Genomic DNA, 22,053 nt, shown 5'->3' on the forward strand with positions numbered 1-22,053 from the left:
TGTATGGTCAGTGTAGAACCATATGATGAAGACTCAAATGGCATTATATGGCAATGTAGATCCAGCCCTAATTATTTTAGCAGTTCGGTGCATGTATACATACAAATCAAGCATCCCTAACCCGGAATTCTGAAACCAAAATTGTCCACCTCGGAGGCTGTGTTAGTGAACAGTTTGCTTTTGATGGTTCAGTGTACCCAAACCTTTTTCATGAACAAAATTTTCCAGGCTATGTGAATAAGGTATATATGAAACATTAATGAATTTTGTGTTTAGACTTGAGTCCCATCACCAGGACATCTCACTGTGTGTATATCAATGTATTCCAAAATCGGGGGGGGGGGGGGGGCACTAAAATCCAAAACATTTCTGGTCCCAAGAAGTTCGGCAAAGAGATACTCAAACTGTAATTTAATTGTTTTCATGTTGTAAACCACCCAAGAAACAGATTTTTTGGAGAAAGGTTGAGCTATCAAACAAACAAACAAATATGTAAGACAGAAAAAATGTTATCGGGTCACTGGAGTATTAGCAGAAAAGAAAATGTTAGTCATAATGGAAAGGACTATAATTTCATTCCCTTTGCCTTCTTATTGTTGTTGCTGTTAGATGTAAAGCCTTCCACTGTAACCTGGCACAATGAAAACCTAACTTCTTCAGTGCAGATATAAAGCTTTAGTACTTGAAGACTGTGGGACATGATCTGTCATCTGGATCAACACATTTGAAATGCTGATCTATGCTTCATTCTTCTTTTAAAATATATAATATGCATGTCTTTTCTTTTTTGAAACATGACTTCATGTGAAGTTACAAGCCTTGAAGACCTATGAATGATAAGGCTGGGGGATATTCTCACAATCAAGCAGGGAGAGGGGCTTTGAGATTGAGAAAATTAGTAATTCCACACTTTAATTAATAAGTGATATATTTTTGTATGGATTTCTTTCTTGTTCTGTCAGATTTTAAGGAAATGTGCATTTTTGGTGAGAACAAATCTATTAAATATCCAATTTGGAAATCATGTATATTCTGTTTGTCTATATTTGCGTTGATCTATCTAGTGGCCATGCTCTTTCTCCTGTTTTGTGATGACCTTTGATTTTAACAGTTAAGGTCTGATAGATAAATCAGCATTATTTATTTCACAACATACAGGCTATGTTTATAATCCAAGTACAGTATTGCATTATGAATCAAATAAGAAAACCAAAGACGACAACAAAAAGCCAATGAAAGAATGTCTACAGATATCACATTTGGCCAATCAGCATATCAGGAGAAATCTAAAGCACCGGAATTGTTAAGAAAACCCTGGAGTCTCTAGAATTTTTACTTAGGAAACATCTGATTACAAAAAACATATCATACCATTGATTTTTCCCATTTTTTTTAAATATTGCTGTTTTGTTTTTTTTTGGTCGTGTCAGGAGTGACTCCTGGTGTGAGAGAATTGGCCGTCTGCAAGGACGTTGCCCAGGGGACACCTGGATGATTTGATGTTTTTATCATCCTTGTGGGAGGCTTCTCTCATGTCCCTGCATGAGGAGCTGGAGTTGATAGAAGGAGCTCATCCGCCTCTCCCCGGATTCGAACCTGCGACCTGTCGGTCTTCAGTCCTGCCGGCACAGGGGTTTAACCCACTGCGTCACCGGGGGCTTCCAATAGTGCTGATGGGGATGCAGTATTTAGGCTACAGTCCAGCTATAGGGCAGGGAGACTTAAAACAATTTGTCTGAATAAGTTTAAGTAAGCCTACTGGTAACTTTTCTACATTATGGCTTCTAGAAGTTGTTCTGAAAAGAAACAGGCTGAATTCTACATACTAGAGTGCAACCTATGAACAAATCCTTACAGGGTTGAATGGGATTTACTTACTAGTGGACTTGTTTTGCTGAAATTCAGCCTGAATGAATTATAAAATACCAAATTGAAATAATAATCTGCACAGTGATCTTATTATTGAGTAGGAAGGAAGCATACTGTAGATTCATAATTTCTGCAAAGAACTTAAGAGAAAGCACTCATGTTTGTAACAGAACAACATCCAAATAATTTGTACTAAGACCAGTTTGGGGAGCTGCTTTAAATTCAGTATTCCTCATCAGCTAGAAGGGTTTTTAATTCCTTTCTTTCATTTCCCTCGGATTTATGAATTTCTTATCCTTATAAGAAATACTAAATTTGGAATTCCAGATCATGTTGTCTCAAGAGTCAAACTTCAAATTCTTAGCTAGGAAGGGTATTTCTATAAATCTTCAGTACGATGTCAACCAGTGCTTTCTTTTCAGGACAGCCAGCTATGGTGGATTAAACTATTCATATAAACACATTTTGGTGCCTCAAATGTTAAGACCTGTTTCTGGGTACATTTGACCTGCTGTTTCCAAAAATGGCACCAGTGCCCCCCATCTGCTCTAGTTTCCTGAGATACGGATGCCATTTACCAATCTTTAGCTGCTCGCCCATAGAAAACCATGGTAACCATATCTAAAAAAATAGAATGGATGAAGTCTATCCAATGCAATTTTCTGAATCAGTGCCCCAAATAACCCCAGAAATGGGCCTAAAAACCAAGACACCAAGAAATTATTTTGTTGTTGTTGTTGTTGGGCTATTTAATAGGTGGCATATTTTTATATATTTAACTTATGAACAATCAAAGCTGTTTTACTTGTATAATCATGGCCTGGAACTCAGGAATGGCATTTGAACCAGGATTCCTGTCATCTGGAATTTTAAATACATGTCTTTCAAAAATGCACCTGCAAGATTCACCAAGTCACTTTGCAGTTAGGAGGAACTGACTAGTACCTGTCATCCTCCGGAGATGCATGTTGGATATGAATCCGGGGACTAGTAGGCCGTCTCCTATCTAGAGACGGAGACCATCTATGTCTGTTGATTCATCCAACAAAATAGGAAAAAAACACAACATTTAATATATGATTTTTTTAAAGGAAGTAGAGAGGGTTTGCAAGGAAACTGGAAAGTACCACAAAAAGTCAGCATTTACTTTTCCTACTTTTAAAAAACTTTGCAGTTATTGAATCAAGATCTATTTTGCAAATATTTTTCCACAGCAAGACTACAGTCCTTTACACAGTGGTGTACTTTCTTTGGTTATTCAATAAAATAATATTACCTGCAGTTACAAATTAATTCTTTTTAAAATTTCAGTATTATTGCCAAGGTATCAATGGTTTTAATTAAACATTTAAAGGTCACTAGCTTGACTTAGGTTAGTCATATGACTACAGCCTGTTCATTGTTTGCTTCTTTAATCAACTGAATAAATGTGAATGATATTTTGGCGCTAGCAAAATGCAAGCACAATGTTACACTGCTAAGTATAGAGTGTGGTTCTTAGATACAGCAGTTTCTTTTCCTCAGATCTCCTAGCTGGGCATTGAAACAAAATCTTTATCCTGAGATTGAAATCTAGACTCATATATCTCGACTGGTAGTAGGACTCTGGGATCTCAGCATGTCTCTCCAGCTCTGTGAAGACATATCAATTGAGCTGCTATAAACTTACATTATGCTCCTTGATATGCTACTACTTTGTGATCATTCAGTATATTACCAGCAGCTGCTATTTCTTAGCTTTAGAGAATCCTGCCCACTTGTCACTCAAGTGCTGTGCTCAATCACCTTTTTTCCATCTCACAATATATCTTTCTGTATATATTTTCTGTAACCCCCACATTGCGGAAATAATTTATGCTTACTGCATTCTGTTTGTTGAAAATAACCCACTTTCCTATCTGTGACATTAATAATTATTCATTTATTTTTCTTGATTGTCTGCAGTCACAGAAATTGGAACAGAGACTGAAAGAAGCAAATAATAAACAGACATGTGGAACTGACATTACAAAAGCAGAGGTTTGTTTTCTTTCTCTCCCTTTTTCTCCCTCTCCTACTATTTTTGATAAGCTTGCCTGTTTAAAAACGTTCAGTGGTTTACTATTCTTCATTGTTTGGTATTATAAAATTGTGTTGAACAAATGTGAGGAGTGCACTACAGTAGGCCCTCCTTTTTGCAGGTGTTAGGAGTGCAGGACCCCTGCCAAAGTGTAAAAACTATGAACATGTTTTTTAACCTTAGAGAGCATATCTCTTTGAGTCTTTAGATCCTCCAGGGCAACTCTATGGTCAATGCATGCCAGAAGTTGGCCATGGAATTGTGGTAGGGGGCCTCGAGATTCCTAGAGAAATGTCACCCAGCCCTGAATGATTTAGGGATCCCTATTGAGAACATATTAATCAAATCTGCAAATCCATTCTACAAAAATGAAATTCAACAATATGGAGGGGTAACTATGATTCTTCTGCCCTCCAGATAAATCACAGTTGCCCTCCATATTAATCTTCTTCTGGAGAAAACAGTTTTAAAAGAATATGGATATGGGAAAATATGTTACTTTCTCAAAAATCATTGAGTAGATTTCCATGGCTGAACAGAGACTTAAAATCTGATTTTCAGAGTCCTAGGCTAATACTCAAACCACTTCACCACACTGGCTCCCAGTGAACTATGATGAAAAGATAATAATCAGCACATGACAGTGCAGATACTCTGTTTTATATCCAGAGCCATATTTATTGCTTAATTATTAGTGCCTAATTATTTCTGCAGGCTGTATAGTAATAAGCATATTGGGGTATGATTGCAAAGTGCATTACAACCTCAACCAACCTGCCTGATCCTTTCATAGGAGGAATACTAAACTTCAACAAGCTGTGTGCCAAGAACCAGTTGACAAAATGAACCAGATTTTTATAACAAAAACAAATAATAGGTTCTCTTAGCAGTGTAACATTTTAAGCAAACTCTTCTTGATATTAGCTGCACTTTTTGCAGTACTTTCCAGTTTATGGATTAAAGAGCACTTTTTAAAAACACTGAGTATAAGCAAACTACTTTGGGAAGAGGAAGCATTGCGGCATATTAGTAAAATTGCTTGGGTATTTTAGGAGGTTGTTAGTAAGCAGCTGCTGAAGAATATTGAGGATACCAGTGCACTCAAAGCCCTTAATATGCTGATATCTTGTTTAGTTTTAAAATGAGAAAAAACATTACAGTGAAATAATGTGCATTTTGATATCTGAAAAAAAACATGATTTCACACGTTATGTCTTAATGCCATGAAACATAATGTGCTCAATTAAAATGTGGAACAACATGCAACAGAGTAGGTTTCCAGAACTGACAGCAATGATAAATCACAGCAACCTGCGTAACTAACATACACACTTCATACACAACTGGAAGACTGCATCCAAGTAAGAAGCACACTCAGACAGAAGTCACAGTCAGACAATTCTCACAACAGCATATGCAGTCAAGATGCAAAAGTCTGCTGAAATCTTATATGACCCATTACATTATCTAACTTTACACATATTTAGCCATGTAGCAGAGACACTTGGAGACCATGTTACTGAATTGCAAAGAGGCATAACAATACAATAGAAAGAGCTCCCAATGTGTGTTGGTGTCCAATGTTCATCTGGACCAGTATGTGTACTGTGAATGGTGTACATGGTTCCTATTGTGGACTGCGAACCTATCGGGCACTTTGCTGGCTCTGCTACATAATAACACTACACCAGTTTCCTACTGGCTCTGGACGTCACATCACCACACAATTTTAAATCCATTTACAATTATGTAAATTCCAAACAGAATTTCCGAGTCTATCTTCTGAATACCCTGAAAAGTTCTAGGAAATATGAGCAATCACTATAAGGAAGTGACTCTTTGAAACTTGAAATCCAAGCAATCACTATGAGGAAGTGACTCAAGGTACATTCTTAGGACTACTTTGGTCTGGAACAGTCATTTCCAGGGAGCAGGACTGAAATTCATGGTTATCTCATCACCAAGGTTATCAGCAGGGACACAAAGATTTAGAATAAAGTTAGGGGATCCCTGTTTCAAAATTTTCTGTTTCATATACTACCGGAATATACCTAGAAATATTGTCATCTTGTTCAGAAAGATAGGATACCACAATGGATGTCACTTCATGATCAGGAATCCAAAGATTAATGCATTATGGTTTTTAGGTATATGCCTAGGAGTTTTGAAGGTAGTAATCTAAAAAAGTAATCAATAAATGAGGCATTATTGAAAAAAATATCTCTTACACCAATATATTAATTCAGGAGGCAGGATTGGCTACCACAGGCTGCTGAGTATACACTTAGAAGCAAACCAACCAGCCATGTTATGTGCAGAATGACCCTAAAGATCAGTCTAAAACAGTTAAGCTTGAAAAATTACTTTTTAAAAGTTAATTATTTGTAGAACTTATTACATACTACTCCTCAAAACTTACCATGGGATTTAGAATAATCTTTTAAATTAGTCATTGTACCATTTGTTGTTTTAGGTCCATTTTTAGGAAATAAATATTTAAACATAAGAAATGACCTAAATTCAGGTGATCAGATCTTCAAAATGTCTTCAGAAGCTTTTTGGATCCTCCAAAGTAATGGACAGGTAAGAAGTGAACTCTATTTATTACATAAGAAAGAGATGTATGTCACAAATTACCTTATTTGCAAAAGTAAACCTGCTCTGTCTTTGTAACGACAAAAGTAATACATTACAAATTTGGATTCAGTTATCTGAAATACTTGGGAGAAGAAGTGGCTTGCATTTCAGGTCCTCCGTTCCCCCCCCCCCCCCCCTCCAACTGCTCAAATTTTAGAGTATTTTTACATACTGAGATATCTTGGAGGTGGGGCCCAAATCTAAACACAAAATTCATTTAATCCAAACATGGTGCTTGATATGAATCTATCACTGCTACCATTTCACAGATCCTCATGTCTCTCTCCAGCTTCCCATCCAGGTTTTTTTTTTTTTTTTGTTTTGCTTATTGTGTTATGAGATGCAAGCTTGGAAACTTACAGAGGATCTGGGAGACAAGCAATGGAAAAGGCCTGATATTTGGTGTTATAGGGGAGATACAGTACAGTACTGTACAGGGGATCTCCTGCCAGTTGCAAGAACTGAAGATGAAAAAAATAGTTTGCAGTGGCTTATGTTGTTGTTGTTTTTTTTTTTAAAAAAAAAAAGCTTCCCCCCCCCCCCCTTATATAATCTTGAAGGTGCAAATATTCGTGTTGATGTTTAGAATTGATACAATGCCCTCAAGACTCTCTTGCCTACTGCAACAGCAGCAATGCATCTATTTACTTGTTTCTTATAGTAAAAAAACATTAGTTCGGTGTGGTCAGCCAAGTGCTGACTGTCAGCTGTACTGACCTATTACCATGTAGGGTAATAGATGGAGGCTTTTAATGTGATGCCCTTAATGGGAAAACAAGGCTCGCCGCCAATGCCATCATTCCACATGAGACTATGAGCACGCCACTTTCCTAAATTTACACTATGTGCAGTTTCTGTACCACAGGCATGTATAGATGAATGAAACTTTATTGTTTGATTTATATACTGTATAAAATTCTACATGATATTTTGCAGCCAAGCCAGAGTATCTGGGTTAATGTTACAGATGACTGTTCATCTCCTATAATAGCTGATTCAACTTGCCAAGTGTCAAGCTAAAAGAATATAAATATAGTTTATAGACTATAAATATGCTGCTTCAAAAATATATCAAATGTGTATAAAATGCACAGGCAAGGGAACTGTTTTGAATTATCCAAAATATTTTGTGAAACAAGACCTCCAAGCACTATTCTACCACTTAAGATATAGTAATATACACAATCCCTCTGAAAGAAATATATTGCTGAACACAATGACATTCTCTATATAACAAGACATTACACTGAATAGACAACAGCAGGATGCTTGCAGAGAAATTAAGGCCCAAATCATATATTTATAAGGAGTGAGCAAAGTAATAGCTGTGCAAGCTCATACACTTCTACCACTGGTAGTTGGTGGGATCCACATCAGGTATGGTGAATTTGCTTTGTTCTGCTTAAGGTGCTCAACCAACTTAAAGGATAAGGTTCAGCATCTTGCATGTCTCCTTTAATGTTTGGACTACAAATAAGAACAGATTCATCGCCCTGCAGTTACCACCTGCCACTGATGCCTAGTCAAATAATTGAATGGGACCTACTTCCAGGTAAAGGAATGCTCTCAACTTGGAAGTGAAATGTACTGTGTATAGCACAAAATGTCAAGCACACCACAATAAACTGTGGGAGGAGCCAGACATGCAAAGTTTTGATTTATATTATATTATCTTCTGTGGCCTTTTTTTGCCCCTGGCCGTATGGGTGGGAGAGAAGACAAAATGCATGGATTAGGAGTTATATGCACAGAAGCCCTTGTATAAGATCCATTTATTGTTGATGTTAACTGCCTGTAAAGTTGACTTCGACCTATGGAAACCGCATGAATGAGAGTCCTCCAAGTAACATTGTCATCAAAATCCCTGTTCAGGTCTTGCGTGTTTAGATCTGAGGGTTCTTCGACTCAGTTTATCATGTTATATAGAAGCAATGGCCAAGAATATGCTGTGCCCACTCCTTCCCAAGGAAAAACATGGATTAAACTGGGCATAAGAAATAGATGGGATCTGAGTCAGGAGTTCACTAATCCATACTTACTTTCAAAACATTACTAATAGAGAACAGAAAGGATGCAAACATAGAGTAATAACAGAGCAGGCAATCAATTGCATTTGAGACTTTCCTTTCACCAGCATCTAAGATCTAGAGTTGGGTATTCGGGGAACATAGCCTTTTTCTGAGTATGATCATATTTGATTACGTTTGCCTTTGAAGTCAGTTTTGCAGCCTGCCCCAATATGGCCTGGTTGTTCCAGATGAGCCTGACTCTAGAACAGTGTGATGAAGTTTTCTAATAGGGCTGGGACAGCTACCTCTATTTTAATTTGATTATATATTATTTTACCAATTCGTTTACTTCATGGTTCCGAAGAAGCCTCTCTTAGAACTATCTAGGAGAGCCAAAATGCATGACCACAATCCTAGAATTATTTAAAAATATATCCTTTGGGGGGAAAAACTGGGTTGTTTTGGTGCTACAAAAGTGCCTTCAGGACTGCATTAACCCCCCCCCCCCAATAATAATGTGATCTCTTATGGCTTTGTCTTATTTGAGACTCTTAAGGGTCTCTAACTTTGCAATGTATTGTGAGGTAAAGTCATAGAAATCAATGAAGTGATGCATCAGCAAACGTAAGTTATTTCACAGCTTACAAAAATTAAATGGAAGCCACAGCCAAACATTTCAACATTTCTAATTTCCTCTTACACACAAACACACACCCTTTCACACACACTATACAAAAGTTCTATTTCTTCTTGTCAAGCTTTTCCAGTTCACAAATGAAATTAAAGATGACTTCCGAGGTTTGCAAGAAAAATAAATACCCCAGGAATAGCAGGAACCTTCTATTCGCCTTTTGATGTTTATTTCTTCAGAGTAGTAAAATATGAACAATCAAGGGAAGGACTGCAGTTTCCCCTTCATTAGAATTAGTTAATGTACTGGATAGCCACGAGATAGAAAAATAGTTCTTTGTGGAAAGTGATCCTTCTTTCAGAGCTCACCAGCTAAGATTTAAATCTAGATAAAAGACAAAATATTCTTGGCTCATAGCACAGGATCCATACCACGTTGTCCCAGTTCATGGAAAGCACGAATCAACATTAAAAGGATGCTCCCCAGGTTTGGTTGTTTGTGTGTGGCTGCTGCAAGAAACCTGTTTAGGTCTCACACAGATGTGGGTAGAGTTGCCAGCCATCCTTTATTATAAGGAATATCACCCATGAGGGTTGGGAAGTTCTCCCTGTTATATAGGCCATAACATGCCCAAAATTCCATATTTTGATGTGTAAAAACAAAAATGTGTGAATAATGTATTTTATTACTGAGGACAAACATTTAATGTTACAGGAAAAATGCAAAGCTCAGGGAACGGAACATTTTCATTTGGTATTTAGGAACCGGCTACTTTCTGAGTGTCCAATCTGTTCTCCCTTATTGCTATTTTTAAAACCTGGCACTATTAGATGTAGGCAATATCTCATCTGTACTCTGCTATAGCTCTAGACTTCAACACAATTCAGATTCATGCCAATCGCTTTCAGAGTTGTTGGCACTCAGAAACAAACCTTCAAACAGCAAAGCCTAGTGCAATTCTTTCACTTTTAATTCATTTGCACCAGAACATAGTGCCCTTCCAATGTACTTAGTAACAACATACTGCCTTGTAAACAAAAACAATCCAATTCCTTTGTTTGCTCTTCAGCTGCTTAGCTTTTCTGTATTTGTTTTCTCAACTTTTGTCCTTCTTCTGTGCTAAAGATGGAGGGAGGATCATTAAACTTCTATACCAATGTAATACTATTACTTTCAAGGTGAGATACATTGGTGTGTACCTTCAAGACATTTCTTAGTTGTGATGTCCCTAAGGTGGTCCAGTTTTGTCTAAAGAATGTAAACTTGAACAGGAATGTATAACCCCCTGTATTTAAATAAACCTTTCAGGATTTGCTAGAAAATCATTACATCATTTATAATTAAACCACATTGGGCATGTTGAACAGGAATATTTTCAGACAGCAAGAAATTTAAAAAAACCTGTGACATTAATATTTTTTTGTAAATTAAGTCCTTTCACCTAGATATCGTGTTTTTCCAACTTTCTGGTCACATCTCTGTTTTAGGCTAGATTTTGATGTCTTGGAAAGCAAATAAATGTATTTATCTAAAATGTATACATTCTGCATGCCTCTTTGTCCTAAACTGAATGAAAGAATAGTCATATCACAATATGCCTCCCTCTGCTCCCTAAAACCCTTTGTCTTTTTCTCTAAGATGTTCCCATGGTTTGTCTAACCATAAATCTACCGAAAGATTGTAGCGATAACATCTATAAAATAACTCCAAGTTGTTATTTAGATAACCTACTGGGAAAAAACTGTATTCATATAAGCAAAAGTAAGCCACATTTTTAAAATAGTTGTGAAGCATCAGAAGAAGAAGAAGAAAAACACCCAACGTTCCTTTCAAGGGCACAAGGATTGTGTCAATTTTTGGTGGAAAGGGGCCTCTCTTGCCCAGCAAGATTTCACTTCTCAAAAAGCATATTTGTTGAATAGCTAGAAACTCCAAGTGAAATATTATTTGTCTTGAATATGAACAACTCTTGCTTATAGACAGCGACAATGAAGTGAAAAAAAATAGTCTTGCAACACTTTACAGATTAACAAATGTATTGGGAAGTAAGCTTTTACAGGCTATAGCCCACTTTGTTAGATGGTGAAACAATAACAAGTGCTGTTCAATAAAACTATCTCAATTAACACTGAAATGTTATTATCAGCATACTGAGGACTTTTGCAAACAATGGCATTAGCTTGATGTTTAAAAGCGAGTGAGAGAAAAAGCAAGACTTGAAACAGAAGAACTAGAGGGCAGGCTTGGGAAAGCTGAAGAAGCCAAAGCTGTAGTAAGCAACATCAACCTACAACTGGCATGACATTTATGACGACAGAGTGAAAAAAATATTTACAAATATCAAAACTGATATGAATAATACATGTGCATATGAATATAAGATTGACATGGAAAAAAACTAACAAACTGATACAGACCACCAGCACAGATGACAAATAATGGACAATTCTTTATTTTATACCTTTCTTGTTCTGGTGAATGCAAACTAGTATCAGGCCTCAAGCAGTTGGTACTAGCACTCCTAGCCCTGTCAAGCGAGGGCTGCAGTTCACTAGTGCCAGTGCATTGCATCCAATGGGAGGAGGAGGAGGAGGAGGAGGAGGAAGAGGAGAAAAGCAAAAAGAAAACAAAGAAAGGAATACAATGTTAGATATAAAATCATAAGGTAATGTTCTTTTTACATAAGATGTCAAGTCACAATGGTTTAATAAAGATATAATGAACTGGCCAGATGAAAAAATGCCAAGATTTGTAAAATAATGATAACAACAACAATAAAACTTAAAAGCAAATGCTTGAATTTGGTTGCTTTGAAGAATGAGGATGCCTAAGGGCACATCTACACTGACCATGTAACTTGAATTGAAGGTATCAGAAATACAGTGCTTTAATAAATGTGGCATGATGCATGAATGTCTTCAACCAGCATAAGCAGAATCACGGTATACTCCAAAATAGGGCCCATAATGTGAATCAATGCACATAGGTGTAAACCACATAATGTAGCAAAACTGATTAAGGGATGAGCACTCTGGTAATCCACACATTCATATCAAGGCAAGGGTACTGAGAGGGGCGAGGGAACGAATTCTCCACAGCCATGAAATCATTCATAATATAGATCCTGGAACTGGGTCAGAGCCAAACTCAGGTGCATGTTTCCTTGACTTCTTCCTCTACCACTTCCATTCCACATTACCTAGTCTGTGTAGATGTGCCCTAAGGCTGCAATACTGAGCCCATGAAGTCCATTTGGTTGGCTTCTATAGGCAAGACTGCACCTCAGCAGTGGGAAGCGATACTGAATAGTATCAATTCATGAACAAATGGGAAGGAAACTCTAACACAAGATCACCTTTAAAACTTTATTTCTTTTCAGATGTACTACAACATAAAATGATAGGGAAAAAAAAACTACAGGCATACCCCACTAATACAACAGGCTCAATTCCAGACAATTGCTTTAAAGTGAATATTGTGGATGACAGTCTTCCATTGCTCACTAAGTGCCTGGTTATTATTTTCACTCTCTTGTGTGAGCAATCTCCACTGCCATGGGCAGAAAAAGGTCCCTGCTGCAATCCCCTTGAAAAGTAGAGATCTCTTATTGGGGGTGAGGGATTGTCCTCCAGGTGCTTCCCAATTGCTAGGGGAATAGATTCCTGTCAATCACAACTTTTGTTTCCCAGTAAATATGGATTGGAGAACTTTCCCAGTCCTTATATAATACCTAATTTAGGAGCTATGCAAGGATTGTGAATACAACAGTAATGAGTACATAACTTAAGGCTATGCATTCTTAACTGCCATAGAGGATTCCAGCCAGCAATACTATACAATATTGTATAGCATTATACTGTATATTATATTATACTACACAGTATTGTATACAGTTCTGAATGAGCAAAGGTCTCTAAAGTGAAGTGCCTTAAAGAGAGGTATGCCTGTACTTTACAATGAGGGGCACATGTGATCCCAAACTAACAAGCCTAGGAAATGATACTTCAATTGAAACTTTACCTAAACAATAGCCCATCTGTAAATCTCGGTATTCGTGAATTAAGGCAATTACGCAGAAGTGAAACATCCCGACTAAGCACAGATTTGGCCTTAACACATGCAGGCAGAGTTGAGCTTCACAGATCAAAATAATTTGTGAAAAAGAAATGAATATAAGTTTCACACAATATAGAAATCACACAGAAAAAGAAAGAACAAAAATAGATAATGATGTTAACATAAAATTGCTGGAAATCTTAATGTGGTTTAAGTAACATCAGGGATTTGGGACATAAGGCTACAACCCTGAGTATATCTGTTCAGAAGAAAATTCAGTATATTCAACAGTTTAGGACTGCAATGTTTAGAACTGCAGTTTCAGGCTTTTATTTCTGAGACGAATACTTGTCTTCTATAAGAGATAATGTTACAAGAATATTTTCATCACCAGTGCAATCAAGTTGCATTTATGGTGTTTTCCTTGATATGGTAAGAAATGATAATACAGCCAGAATGTTATTCCTCTAAATATTATTATCCCCATATTTTATGTATCCGGAATATTGACCCCCCACCATCCCAAATATGTATTTGCCATTTGGTCTGTCATCAACAGGTTTCTTACCTATAAATATTCCAATAAGTGCCATTCTCTAATAAAGGCATCTTGGGTGGCAGTGTTTTATAATGCCTTACGGAACTTCTTGAGTAGATCAGAAAAGAAAAGGGAAGGGAGAAAAAAAGGTCCATGCAAGAAACAAAAACATGCAAACAAAGATGAAATAATGCTTAACAATATGTTAAAATTATAATATAGCATTTTTGTATTACTCCTAAAGAATATTATGGACTATTCCAGTACTGTTTTGATCTTAAGAAACAAGTAAAGTTGCACTAAATAGATGGAGATGGGAAAATCTACCCAGTTACTTGAAGAGCACTCTGTGACTAATGAAAATGTCTGTCTCAGATGCCAGAATAACTTGGCATTTTGTAGCTTGACTTGTACCAAGGGGTAATGACTTCCTGTTCATCCGTCTGCAAAACTGTGATTTATACTTTAACAAAGATCCAAAGAGCCCATTAGTAATACGACTAATATGATTTTTTTATGGATAACATTATGTGGAATGAGTTTACTTGTAATGTGTTACTTTGATGAGCGATAGGGCACAGCATCATTCTGATGAAGTACTAAAAAGAACTGGAATATTGTTAATGGACAAGTGTAAAGAATACATATCTATCTAAAGGTAAAGGTTTCCCCTGATATTAAGTCTAGTTGTGCACAAGTTTCTATGCCAAAGAGCTGGCTTTGTCCTTAGACACCTCCAAGGTCATGTGGCTGGCATGACTGTATGGGCACTGTTACCTTTCCGCAGAAGTGGTACCTATTGATCTACTCGCATTTGCATGTTTTCGAACTGCTAGGTTGGCAGAAGCTGGGCCTAACAATGGGAGCTCACTCCGCTCCCTGGATTCAAACCACCAACCTTTCGGTCAGCAAGTTCAGCAGCTCAGTGGTTTAACCCACTGTGCCAGCAGGGGATCTATCTAGCATCTGCTTATTTCATTCATTTCCTATCTTTCTCCAGGTTAGTGACCCAACATTTACTTTTTATGTTGTGGGTTTGGGATAACTTGGTGGGATTTCAGGCCATTTTCAAACTGCATTATTGTTGTTGATGCTGTTCTTTAATGGAGAAGAACGTTATCTGTTCTTTTCCTCCTCTGCTAAAACAAGGACTTCCACTTGATGCTCAGAAGTTTATTTATGCTGTAAGGTTTCCATGATCACAAAGATTCTCAATAGAAGGGGGCATTTAATTTAGCATGCAAAAGTATCAGGGTATAGAGAACACAGAACAAAACTGAATTTTAAAACATATTTGTTTTTAGAAAAAGGAACAGAAATCAATAACTAAAACATAAAATGAAACTTCTGCCATGCATCTGAAGGCCTTCTGCAACCTTGTTCAAATGGTTTGATTCCAGTCTGTTCAGCTGCTCCACATTAAACTCCTCACATTACTCCTATTCACGAATGGTGATATGTAAGCATTTAAATAAGCATAGATGTTCACCTGCAATGCTGCTTATGCAGAATTACAGGATTTCTAGAGGGAGACAAATGGCTTGTAAAAGAAAAGAAAAACAAACAAGCACATACACCAGAACCATTCATAAGCAATTTCGGTTACCAAATGCCTGTATTTACCTGGCGGTATGTAGGCACTCTGCACTTCTTCCTCGTTTTGCCCTGGGCAGCATAAGAAGCTCACTGCACAGACAGGATGGACGATGAATGAAACAGATATAAATATGAAGCATTAAATGGCATGAATTATGCCGTGATATGCAAATGAAAAATAAATAAATGAACCAGAAAGCTTGAACTGAGATAATTACCTTGATAGGACTGAGACATATTGAAATACTTCTTTTAAATGTCAATAAAACTGGTGACCGTTTTAGCCAGTCTCAATGCTGCAACCCTTTTGTTAGGCTGAGCAAATCCTATGCACTTCAAGCAGTTTTAAAGTCCAGCCAAGAAAAGTACTTTTAAGGGAAAAGGAATATAATGACATGCCACTCATAACTGAGCAGTGGTAGGATTATGCTCCAACTCCCAAAGCATCATTGTTAGTCACTTAATCTTTGTTTATTTCATTCCAGTGTGACAAAAACAAAACGTAATTTCAGGAATTATTTTTCCACGGTTTCTGTTCAGTTTTCAAGCACTATTCAAACCTCAGAACTTCACTGAGGGGAAATCATTTATGCACAATACACCTGCTTCTCTTCTCTAGAAAATGTGTTGATTCCTGCACAAATTCATTTGTTTAACAGGAAATTCACAGAGGAAAACGAAACTTGTTTTTCTGTGCATGCATCTGCATTTGCAGAACTTGTATACATTTGCATAGGTTCCTTACACAGAAAAAAACCCACTTGTATGTGTTTTCTGCGCAAAACGACAATATTTTCAAATTACTATTTTTCTCATAGGAATCAATGCATTCTACACAAGAATAAGTTTTTTCACATCCCTAAAAGCTAAAAATAATGTTTAAAGTTATGCCAAAAAAGAAACACAAAGAGAAGAACTGAAGTTTGCTAGATGGCTCTGGAAATTGAATATGCAGCCATGTGTCCTATATGACAAACATTATAAAACATACATTTCCAAAACCACTAGAGTAAATCTTGTTGGTTCTTCATGAAGATGCCTACAGAAGGAAAAGGAGACACATTTCAAGGTGCTCAAAGACTGATTGTCTTATCAGTAGAAAAACTCAGTGCCTTCTGACTTTTGCCTACTTTTAAGTCTTTCCTCTGGGGGCTAATTCTGAATTTTCTGAACCAGGAATTCTCAAAATACTTACTAGAAAAGTAAATCTGGGTAAATGAATATTCATCTCAGAAGCTGAAGGAATATGAAGGTCATGATCTCAGATCTGGGAAGTACATTTGGCACAATAAAGTTAATGTACACTCTCTTTTTAAAATGAAGACTCTTATAAGAGTCTGGTATAAATATGTGTAGAGGGTTTTTCCCAAGATAACATTAGCCACTTTCCCACAAGAAGCTTTTGTTGGGAAAGAATGGGTTGAAATTGGAAATGTTTCTTTTAGGAAGATCTTTTGTACTTTAAAATGACAGCTGGGAACTTAAATCAGGAAATGTGCTTTATAAAGAAGGTAAAGATTTTTTTTTTGTAATTTTTATTAGTTCTTTTTGAAATATACAGTGAAAGAGGGGGAACAACATTCCAGATAGAAAGGGTGGGAAAAGTTTGAGCCGGTTTGTGTCGTGGGGAAAGAGAGGGGTGGGAGGGGGGGGCAGTGTAGGATTGGGGAAGGGATCGGGAAGGGTCAAGGGGTAAGTACTGGGGATAGGGGGGAGGGGAACGAAAGGTAGCTGACTCCCTACATGTAGGAAGAGACTGATCAAGAAGGTAAAGATTTTAATTGCTTTTCAAATTTGCAACTTAAAGTGAGATTTGATCAAAATAAGAGAGATCCAGCAACTGAAGATGATTTGTATTCATAACTGTGTAAGGATAATGGTCATGCAATTTAAAAAGCACATAAAACTTTTTAAACTGGAGACAGAGGATGAACCCGTAAAAGGTTACATGGCAAAGTGGGCCTAATTTTGGGCTGAATGGTCAAATTGATGTTTAGGAAAAATATGGACGAACAGTATAAAATGTGCCTTGTGTAATAATTAACAGAAAATCTGCCAAGAAAATCTGCTTCTTGGCAGGGGGTTGGACTGGATGGCCCATGAGGTCTCTTCCAACTCTATGATTCTGTGATTCCGTGATTCTAATTAAGCTAGTGAAAACATATAAAATGCTTTAAATCTAACATGGAGTTGTCAAGACAAGTAGAAATTTCTTTTCCACATGTGCTGAACTTGCAAGGAAGTGAAAAGTGATGTCTTAACAGCACATCTACACTGATCACTGAAGTCAAAGTGACCTTACAATAGCCCTGTGGCTGTTAAACACCAGATGGGGCTGATCCAGCTAACCCAGAAGAAGGCAAACTTAATGTGGCCTTCCTCTGAGTTAAGCTAGCTCAAGAAAAACCCCAAATTCTGATCCAAGATCCACGTTCTCCCTCATGTTAGGGGTGTCAAGACAGCTGGGCTGGTTCCTACCCAGAACTGGGGCACAGCATGACAGTTCCCTCCCATTCCTTCTCCCTGCATTGCAATTGGCAACAACTGCAACACCCTGCCTAACTTTTCTCCCTTCCATCCACCTAAGTGAGCCCGAGTTCTAGCTGATGTTAGCCAGAACATAAATGATACGGTAGGTGTGGGAGTTGCAGCTGTCCCCAGCTGTGACATGGGCAGAGCAACTGTGAAATTTAGGATCCCTGCCCAGTGGCGCCAAACTATAGAGGGGATTCCCTGCTGCCTCCAAGGCAGTTGAGGGAGTCCCAACTAAGCTGCCAAGTGAGTGCAATCCAGAGGCTAGGATACTAGATCGAGCCTACTTTTTCAGTCTATGTAGAACTACCCTAATATTAACAAGTCAATTCAAATACTTTTAAGACAGATTTTGTAGTGTTACCAGAAATATTTTTGCTGGAGGTTGTGAATAAAGAACTGGATAGTAAATATCCTGTTGTTTATCCACAATACCTGCTTCCTTGATGCATGATAACAGCAGCAAGAATACTGTTTGCTCAAACTTGAAAACAAACCGAAGCAGTGACAATGGAAGAATTGATTGCAAAAGTTGTTGTTCTGGGGCCCATCTACATGGGCCACTTAATACGAGGCTTGTCTGGAGTGGCAATCATTATAATTATTTTTAAAAATCTGAAGGAACTATTTCAGTACTATAATCAACACCATAATCTTGACTACTGATATAATTCAGTATTGGTATGAGATTTCCTAATAGTTCTAAAGTTTGCATCTAAATAGTCCTCTAAAGAAAGCCTTAAGAGTACAATCAAGCTGAAATGCTTTGGGCATTTCTACTAATAAAACAGCCATTTTGAACACCTTGAGTCATGTTTCCTTTAGTTTTCTGATTGGCTCCCATTGGATGTTGTCCAGTTTCAGCTTCTTTTCTTTATGAAGTTGTATAATTTGAAAAGGGGGTGGTGGTGGGGGAATCTACTAAACACTATGTCAATACAGAGAGAAAACTTTAAATATTAACCAATATTAACTAGATTCATGTGCAAAAATTATCTGGGAATGCTATTAGCCGCAGGACAAAACATAATTATATATACAAGAACAAAATTATCAGAATTTGTAATTCATACATCTATTGAGTAGAACAGTAAAGAATAGAAAGGACTAGTACTGTTAGCAGGATATTGGTGCCACATTCCTCACAAAGTAACAATGTTTTATATGTGAAACCAGTATACAGCAGGAGTGGTTAAAGAAAATGGAACAGTTTTAACAAATTGAGGATAATGTAGTAAATCGTTTTCTTTATCCTATTCCTCATTTTCAAATACTCTTATGCTAGTGCTTTATTCCCAATGAATTTCCTGGTTGTTTTCCCCACCAGAATCCACCTGGCTGAAAGTAAAGTCAGTCTAATTTACATTTCTGCTTGCCCCAATTGACTACTCACTCAACTGACTGTGATGAAAGAGTGGGATGAGAAACAACTGCCTTTAATTTAGAAGGAAACATTTTAAAATTGTGGCTTTTGCAAAATTCCAGACAAACAGGAAAGGTTGGAATGGGGAAGGAACCATTTTTAAGGCCCCTTCTACACAGCTATATAAAATCCAGGTTATCTGCTTTGAACTAGATTATATGGCAGTGTAGATTCAGATAATCCAGTTCAAAGCAGATAATGCAGATTATCTGACTTGATAATCTGGATTATTGTAATGTAGAAGGACCTTATGAACCCAAGAAGTCTTAGGTTGGCAATGACATCCTAATGAAGAGGCTGGAACATATGTGTTGTATGTGTGCATAGCAATACATATGAGTGTACTCAAATGTGTATACACATACAAACACATATATAAAAATTACAGTATAAACTTTACAGTGTTTTCAATTGTACCTAAAGCATAGGAGAATCATTCAGGAGAAAAACCACATTTGATCCAATTTTGGATAAAGGAAATGAAAGCATTTTCCTAGTTGCGATGACAGCCTAAGCAATACATATTGTGTTGCAGATGGCATTCAACTTCTGCAGATAGTCATGTTATTAAACCCCTACTGTAGGAAATACACATGTATGGTTTGATAAACATATCAAAGAATGCATTGAAAAATGCATTGTGGCACTATAACTCGGCAAATTTGGTAAAGAATTGCCTAACTACCAAAATCAATGTTTTTGCACTAGCCCTACATACATACAAAATATGTGTTCTTTTCAAACCTAGAACATGTTTATCCTAACTGAATAAAATGTTTCAGCGTTCTGGTCATGACAGCCCAAAGGTTAAAATTATTTTGACAAGGACCAAGTCATGAAAATAAAGATATTGTTAAATAACCCCCACCCCCACCCCCAAATCCTGTTTTATTTGCGTTTTTTACTTTTGTACAAAATTTTATTTTAGTAAAATAAGAAAAACAGAAAAAATATTGTTAAAAATGGATTTCAAACTGATAGAGAGCATCCTTTCATCTTATAACAACATCAGACTTCGAAGCAAAAGACAAACAAATCTTGTGCTGTTAGTGGTATTTGCAATGTTATAGGTATTATTATTTCCATCTACTATTGCGGTATTGTATTTTCAGTGCCCACTCCAAATACACATTTTGCTGCAGATTCAGATTGTTAAGATATAACAAAAGCCCATACCTTTCTTGATCAGACAAATACTGACTATCCATATCTCTGGACCTGCGGTCAATTGGGCTTCGGGAGGCATCATGGTGTCTAGTTGGAGAACGTGATCTTCTCATTTGATGAATTTCATCTAAACTCCTAGAAGTGTATACAGAAGCATATAAACATGATGCTTTGATTCTTGAATGGCATACTTCAAGTTTTCTTACTGATGTAATCAAAACTGTCTTTGCAGAAGATGGGTATAAGTGAGAGATACCACTTCCCAACACACACCAAAGCCATATAGCTGGGGAGGGGCCACTTTTGATTCCATGGTGTGATGAACACACAGAGAGAATTTGTGTAAAGCTGCCCAACATGTACATGGCTCCAATTCAGTACTAGTTAGCACTTCTGAAGTCTACTTCATTCCAATGGGAGGGAGAAATTTCACTACACTGTAGCTTTCCCACTACAATCAGGAGGACTCAAAGGTGCTTGCTTGCAACTGGATTGTGCCCAATACGGATGCACAGTGAAAGCAGCTACATTGTCAAGCCTACCTCTGTAATGGCACATTTGGTAAACGAGAACGGGTCCTGCCCTGTTCGTCACCACGGTGAGGAGAAACAGATCGCGAACGATGATGGGTTGTTCTTTGCTGTTCTGGCACAGTTAACGTTGTAGATTTACTTTCTCTAGTGCTAGACCTATAACCTACTGATAAAAATGCAACAAAACAAAGTTAGTTCATGTTAGCAATGGCAACATTCAATAGGGAAACATCTTTTGCTTGTTGTAAGATTTTCAGGTAGTTACCATTTAACTACTGAAAATCCTGAAATATCATGCAGCCAAGTCTAACAGCATTTTATATAAATATACATAGAGGAAAAGGTACAAACATACATACAGGAGACTTTACGTGCAGACTGAAAAATCCCCAAAGGTGAAAAAGTGAACAGGAACAGATATAATACCTAAGGGTTAGATATTATTTGCCACAAAGGTCACTTTTTCAACTGTTCAGTATTTTTAAATGAAACGTTTGCATCTTTGGCTGGAATACAGAAAAATATGTATTGATAAAAATCACTGTAATCCACATAATCACATAGGAGAAAGCAATTTTAGGACTGATGCCTATATTCAAGTTTCATTTAAATTACCTGCAAACATGAGTATGGCATTGAGGTCATTGGACTCAATATGGCTGAATGTGAAATTGTTCCTAAAACTTGATCTGCCCTTGATTTTATAGAAAGGCTTCCCAAATCGTGACTGAGTGAGAAGACTAGCACTGCATCACAATGCTGGATAGGCAGAAAGAACCAAGTCTAACAGAAAGGTACTTACATGTAATCCAAACTGCAAATTACTTGTATAATATGAAGGAAAACCTTAAACGGTGTTTTCCACTCTCAGAAAAACTCACAAATGGCTAATTGTTGGATGCCTTTTACCATTCTTTCCTCTCTCAAGAAAAACTATCCATGTGCAAATGTTATGATGGATCCCTCTTTATCCAGAAGGACATAAAAAATACTAAAATCACAC

General features: G+C 37.1%; 1 protein-coding gene across 49 annotated transcripts in view; it reads right to left on the reverse strand.

The window, feature by feature from the left end:
- RIMS1 (regulating synaptic membrane exocytosis 1) overlaps positions 1–22,053 on the reverse strand; it is a 291,550-nt gene that overhangs the window by 73,323 nt on the left and 196,174 nt on the right. For 18 of the 49 annotated variants that reach the window (XM_060752859.2, XM_060752857.2, XM_060752858.2 and 15 more), the window contains 7 exons: positions 21,060–21,216; positions 20,527–20,652; positions 15,423–15,485; positions 13,830–13,907; positions 13,226–13,339; positions 11,667–11,756; positions 2,815–2,898 (listed from right to left, as the gene is read on the reverse strand). In XM_060752859.2, the coding sequence (XP_060608842.1) occupies positions 2,815–2,898; positions 11,667–11,756; positions 13,226–13,339; positions 13,830–13,907; positions 15,423–15,485; positions 20,527–20,652; positions 21,060–21,216 (712 nt within the window). The remainder of the gene's footprint in view (positions 1–2,814; positions 2,899–11,666; positions 11,757–13,225; positions 13,340–13,829; positions 13,908–15,422; positions 15,486–20,526; positions 20,653–21,059; positions 21,217–22,053) is intronic. The other 31 variants (XM_060752873.2, XM_060752861.2, XM_060752881.2 and 28 more) reach the window with 9 other exon arrangements.

The sequence above is a fragment of the Anolis sagrei genome, chromosome 1 (genome assembly GCF_037176765.1).
Source record: "Anolis sagrei isolate rAnoSag1 chromosome 1, rAnoSag1.mat, whole genome shotgun sequence".
Lineage (NCBI taxonomy): Eukaryota > Metazoa > Chordata > Lepidosauria > Squamata > Dactyloidae > Anolis > Anolis sagrei.